This window comes from Ramularia collo-cygni (assembly GCF_900074925.1).
Source record: "Ramularia collo-cygni strain URUG2 genome assembly, contig: RCC_scaffold11, whole genome shotgun sequence".
Lineage (NCBI taxonomy): Eukaryota > Fungi > Ascomycota > Dothideomycetes > Mycosphaerellales > Mycosphaerellaceae > Ramularia > Ramularia collo-cygni.
This window is the reverse complement of record NW_019716265.1, coordinates 26,414-33,164: the sequence shown is the minus strand read 5'-3', so window position 1 is coordinate 33,164 and position 6,751 is coordinate 26,414. Positions and strand designations below refer to the sequence as shown.

The 6,751-nt window shown below is 41.1% G+C and overlaps 1 protein-coding gene; it reads left to right on the top strand.

The window, feature by feature from the left end:
• Positions 1-3,080: 3,080 nt before the first annotated feature.
• RCC_07079 (uncharacterized protein) lies at positions 3,081-3,403 on the top strand (the record flags this gene model as incomplete). XM_023772338.1 has 2 exons in its annotated part: positions 3,081-3,105; positions 3,189-3,403. 2 exons carry the CDS (start codon positions 3,081-3,083, stop codon positions 3,401-3,403), a joined length of 240 nt encoding a protein of 79 aa, XP_023628106.1.
• Positions 3,404-6,751: the final 3,348 nt, after the last annotated feature.

Below are 6,751 nucleotides of genomic sequence, written 5' to 3'. Positions count from 1 at the left end.
CCGGCCCGAACTCTTACCCTTAAGGGTCGGGAAATAGGAGGCCCTAGTCGCATCCCTCTCCTTACTACGGCTAGGAAATTAAATAAAGGGGAAGGAGCGACGCATCGTTATTAATGTCCTCTAAACCCTACTAACCGGGTAGAAGAAGGTCCTAAGGGCTCTCGTTAATTACGGGGCGTAGCTTAATCTTATTTTATAGTACGTTATACAGCTCCTTTAGTTACCTACTATAGACCTTCTAAAACCTAAAGTTAGGTTCCTAAATAACTACCCTATAGACATCTATAAAGCTTACTAGCTAGACGTCTCTATAGCGGACCGCGAAGGTACCGTAAAGGTTACGTAGTAGATCTTCTAGATAGGGTTATTTACTAGCTACGATATAGTCTTAGAATAGGATTAGCTTAATACTACCGACCCCTTAATTAGTTTTAGAAAAGGAACGTTTATATAGGGAGACCTAGGGCCTAAGCCCTCTAATAATAATGTCCCTACGGTTTCTAACCTTCCTATAAACCGCCTGCTTTAAGCCCTTATCGACGGTATAGCGGYATTYTAAATAGGAGACTAAAACTACCTAATTAGGGTAATAGTAGAGGAAGAAAAACCCTTAAACGGCGATACTACCGTAGAGGTACCGTAGGACCCCCGTAATACTACTATCGGCGAGCCTATAAGGCCCTACGCGGTCTATAACCCTAATTAAGACCTAACTACTATTAATCTAAACTATCGAAAAGAATAGTAGATCGTAGCCCTCTTATACTACGAACGGTATAAGGCTACCTACGCCGGGCACGAAGAGCTTTAAGAGCTACCTCGATAAGTATACCGGGAGATGCTTACTATCGCTACTACTAAGGAAGCCGAGATAAGGGAAATCCCCCCTAAATATATAGACTAGGCGGATGTGTTTAGTCTAGAGCTAGCTAGGGTTATTATATAACACTCGTAATACGACTACGCTATTAACCTTAAGGAGGGTAAGGACCCTCCCTAACTACCTATCTATAACCTCTTATAGCGAGAGTTAGGGATCCTTTAAGAGTACTTAGATAACGCTCTTACTAAAGGATAGATACGGCTAAGCAAGTCCCCTTACGGAGTACTAATCCTCTTTATTCTAAAAAAGGATAATACTATACGGTTATACGTCGATTACCGAGGGCTTAATCGTATTATAATTAAGAACAGGTACCCCCTACCCCTAATTAGTAAGCTTTTAGACCGGTTTAGCTACTCTTATATCTTTACTAAGTTAGACCTAAAGGATGTATATTACCGGCTCCGTATTCGGGAAGGGGATAAGTAGAAGACCGCATTTAAAACGCGGTATAGACTCTTTAAGTACTTAGTTATACCGTTCGGCTTAGCTAACGCCCCTATAACGTTCTAGTTATATATTAACTATACGCTAGCTAGCCTCGTTAACAGGATATACGTAGTATACCTTAATAACATCCTTATCTACTCTAAGAACGAAGTAGAATATAAGGAACATGTAAAGCAGGTCCTATAACGTCTACGGGAGTAGAAGTTATATACTAAGCCCTCTAAGTGCGAGTTTTATATAAAGAGCGTAGAATTCCTTAGCTTTGTTATTACGCTAGAGGGGGTTATAATAGACAACAATAGAGTTACTACTATCTAAGAGTAGCTAGAACTACGTTACTACCGAGACATTTAAGTGTTCCTTAGCTTTACTAACTTCTACCGACGCTTTATCTAGGGATATTTAGATATCGCTAGACCCCTAAACTAGATACTTACCGGCGGCACTATAGTACTAGGAAAGAAGAAGAACAAGGTAGTAAGAGGTCCCTTCTAGTAGACCGAGGAGGTAGGGAAGGCTTTCTAAAGGTTAAAAGATGCCTTTACTTCGGTACCCCTTTTATAACATTTCGACCCTACGCTTCCTATTATAGTTATTACCGATACCTCGGATGCTACGTACGCCGGTATCCTACTATAGCCCTACCGTAGAGGTACCGTAGAAGTAGAATAGTTATATTAGTACCTAGTTACCTACTACTCTAAGAGCTTCGTTAGTCCTTAGATTCGCTATAGCACACCCGATAAGGAACTAATAGCTATCTCTAAAAGCTTTAAAGTCTAGAGACACTACTTAAAAGGGGTAGCGCACCCTATCCGAGTTCTTATCGACTACTATAACCTAAAGTACTTTATAACGACAAAGGTCTTAGATAGTCGTTAGGCTAGGATTACGGAAAGGTTAGTAGCGTACGACTTTACTATTAAGTATAAGAAGGGGACTACGAACCCTTCTAATAGTTTATCTCGTCGACCGGATTACTTTATAGGATTTAAAGGAACGGCTAAAGACGAGTAGCTATTAGGACTTCTACTATCCTTATAGTAGTAACTAAGAGTTATAACGCTCGATAGCTACGCGGACTACCCTATAGAGGTACCGTAGAGCTACCGCGGTACCGACCCGGAAAGTTTATATAGGAACCTAGGTCTCCTATTATCCTATAATAAGCTCGATTAGCTTAGGTTAGAGAGGCTAGTAACTAGTTTTAGCTAGCTATCTAGCGACACTCTCGATAGTACCGTAGGAGGCTTATTACTCGCTACTACTAGTACTAGGAATTATAAAACCCTCGTACTACGTTTCCTCGTCGCTATAGCGTATAAGGACGAAGTAGCGTATTAAGGAGAGCCTCTAGAGTCGACTCGAGACTTTATCCGAGAGGTCTAGTAAAGGGACGCTTATACTTAAGACARACGGAAGGAGGCTACTTTAGCGACTATAAATTCCCCGAGCGATCCCCTAACGCCGACGGAAGAGCGTAACGGTACTATAGAGATACTATAAAGGTCGGATAGACTAATAGGCTTAGCTAAGACCTAGACTACCGATAAAGATAGACTTCTTCGGTATAACGGAAAGGTRTATATTCCCGCCTCCGTTACCCTCCGGTAGGAGCTTCTATATTATAACTACGACGATCCTACCGCTAGACACTACGGGCGATAGCGTACTACCGACGTCCTTTCGGCTAAGTACTTCTAGCTACGCCTCGCTAAGGACGTAAGGAACTACGTAGCCGAATACGATGTCTATTAACGCGCTAAGACGAAGTATTATAAGCTATATAGCGAGCTCCGGCCCCTAATAAAACTATTAACCCCTTAGAAGTTAATCTCTATAGACTTTATTATAGGTCTACTACTATTAAGAGGATTTAGCGGTAAGATCTACGACGCTGTTCTCGTTATCGTTAACCGCTTCTCTAAGCTAGTAAGGTACCTCCCTATTACTAAGGATATCGATGCGGTRGYACTTRCGGAACTAGTATACCGCCGTATTATCYATAAAAYAGGCGCTCTAGACGATATTRTCTCGGACCGTRGATTAGTRTTTACTAGYAYATACTAGAGTRTGTTTTRCTTCTACCTTAGTRTTAAACGACGCCTTAGYACTRCTTTTTATCCTTAAAYRGATAGCTAAACTAAACGGCTTAAYTAATAGTTAGAAGCGTACTTRCGYATCTACTAYAATTRGGATTAAGACGACTAGGCCCGCTTATTAGCTACGGYAGCGTACGCCTAYAATAGYAARACYTACGTAGGGCTAGGGAAGTTACCTATAGAGGTAGCGTACGGCGTCGAACTAACATCGTTTAATAGTATTAACCGCGCTATCGACTTAGAGTACCTACTATAAAGCTAGAGGGTACGCCCTATAAAGGAACTAGCCCTAATCGAGTAGGCTAGCGCTTAGCTATAATAGAGAAGGGACGATTTCGACCGGGCCCGAGACTACCTTCTCTACGTAGATATACTCCTTAAACGCTATTACGACCGTACGGTAGCGTAGAGGTACTTTAGCGTTAGTAACAAAGTCCTCCTATCGGGAAAGAACATCCGTACTAAGCGGCCTAGCCGTAAGATAGATAACAAATATCTCGGGCCCTTTATAATCCTTTAACGAATAGATACGATAGCGTATAAGCTTAACTTACTACTAGCAATAAAGCGCTTCTACCCTATCTTCTACGTCTCCTTACTAGAACTATATACCGTACGAGATAGCTTTATACCGCTACTAGTAGAACTACTCGAGGATAGCGATAATAAGGGGGGGGGAGAAAAGTTCGAAGTAGAAAAGATCCTTAAATACGAGGATAATGCCGATAGTAGTAGAAGGAAGTACTACATCCGATAGAAAGGATAGGTACTATAATACGATAAATAGTTATAGGAGGAGGAAATAGGGAATGCTCTAATTCTTATTACTAAGTACGAGGCCGTAYRAAGGCGAAATAGAGGTGCCGTAGAGCTACCGTAGAGCGGGGTAACTGCCTTAGCACTAAAAAGGAAGAGAGGGAGACCTTCTAAAAAGAGTCGTAAAGTATAGAATGTAGTTTCTTTTATATAGAGTTTATTACCCTAACCGGCTTAGTACTCTTATTAGAGGCATAATAATATCTTTAAAAACAACGTATAGTACTCTTAGTAGAGGTGTAATAATGTCTTAAAACGTAAAGACACCGTAGAGCTGCCGTAGGGCGACCTAAACGGCACTCTTCCCCTACTAAATTAAACGCCGAGTGCGGTTATTAGGAAGGGAGACAAGAATCGCGTTCTTAGTAGTAGTATCTACGACTATATTCGAGGGCGGACCGCCGCTACTACTACTACTATTACGGTATATCTCCTAAGCCGTCTTACGACGCTTTATAGCCTCGATATCCCTCGTAGCCTACTAGTTCTAAGTCGGCTAATTAGCACTATTACCCTTCGTAGTACGCTTTACCTTCTTAATAATGCCCTTAGACTCTATATTATTAAGGTAGTCGGTACCCGTCTACTTCGTACGACGGTAGAACTTAGAAGCGTAGTTACGAAAGCGGACCTTACGACGGTTGCGATCGTTACTAGGGGGAGTCTTCTCGGTAGTACGACGAAGCTATAAAAAGATTAGTAAGGGTGCTATAGAGGTACCGTAGGGATATATACGTACTCTAAGATGTTAGTAGCACGAGATATCTTAGATAGTAGAGGATAGTACTAGGGGCGGGACTTATTACCCTTATAATTAGTATAGTTATTAGGAGACTACGAGGCGTAGTCGTAAGGGCAATTAAGAGGTAATTACTTCGCCTTAGTAAGGGTGTTCCGGTTACTAGTAACGGGGGAGTAACGACGAAGACACTCGACTATACGCGCGGTTAGTTAAAAGCTACCGTAGAGGTACCGTAATATACGTATAATAGTACTAAACTCGAATATCTAGCCGAGGCTACGTATTAGTAGGGAAGCGGGTAACCTTAGTAATAGGCTCGTTAGAGGCATTAGTCTCGCCTACGCTATAGGCCTAGCGAGGGAGAGTCGTAGACATCTTACTACCGCTACTAAGCTAAGCGGTTATACTATTCTATAAAGTGCGACGATTATTACGGTTACCTATAATTGTCTAAGGGCGACGCCGTAGCCGAGGAGGGGAACTATAAAGAGTGTTTAGATAACGCTAGTAACGCCCTAGATTACGGCGGATATCGAAGGCCTCGTCCTTAGATAAGAGGGGAAGGATACTACTTAGTAAAGGGCGTAGTAGTAGAGTAAAGGTAATAGCGGATTTAGATAATAGTGTTAATAAAGGAGAATAACCTATAACTACCGAGTGTTTTGTAGTAGAAGTAGAAAAGCACCTTAGCGGCACCTTAAAGATAAGGTTATACTACCTACATAAAAAGTTACTCGGAAAAAGTAAATATAGAAAAAAGTAAATATAATAGGCTTTATAAGGAAAAATAAGTGAATTTTCTCGGCTTCTAACACTTAGCAAAATAAAAGTAAATAACTAAATTCACTTATATTGCTTATATTACGCTGCTATACCTAAGATAAGGCGTAGAGGTACCGTAGCGGTACCGGGGCTATAGTCCTTTAACTATAGGAAACAAAATGCGGAAAAGTGCTCCGGGATAGAGTACTAAGGGGGGGGGGGCATACTATAAGGGGACCCTAAAGGAGCGGGATACCGCCCTTTAAACCCTTACCTAGAGAATCCCTCTTAGAAAGAAGGAGGGAATTACACCCTTAGTAGGATTTCCCTATACGGATGCGACGGCTAAAGGATAACTCTACGGTACCTCTACGGTACCGCCGAGCCTAACTAGTATCGGGCGCAATCCTATAAAAGGGCGATGTCCTTATTACCTATTCCCTTTCGCTCCCTAGGCAATATCGTAAATATCTAAGAATTACTACTTAGTATTAAGACCCCCTATTTATAACACCCTTATAGAGTTATCCTCTTTTAAAAGCTCTCTATTAATTAAACCCTCTAGTACCTCCTTAAGCTCTTTACGCGAGCGGTTATTATCGTACTAATCGCGAAACGCCTATATAATATCTTCCGAGTCGACCTAAAATCCTTCCTACTTCCTACCGCCTCGGGGAATTAATATCTTATATAGTATATCCTTAGGAACCTTACGTAGCTCTTCTACGAGGTTCTCGTATACGATCTAGTACTACGGCTTTTATACGCTTAGTATAAACTTATACGAGCTTAGTCGACCGAGCGGAAAGCCCTTTATCTTTAGAATACTTAAGTAGAGCTTAAGTATCTCTTATAGAATATACTCCTTAGAATCTGTATATATTAGCAAATAATTTAAGATCTATTATATACGTTTGCTAGTATAAACGTACCCTACTTTACGTAAGCTTCTATAAGACTATTAAAGTAGGCCTTATCGATTAGATACCTAATACT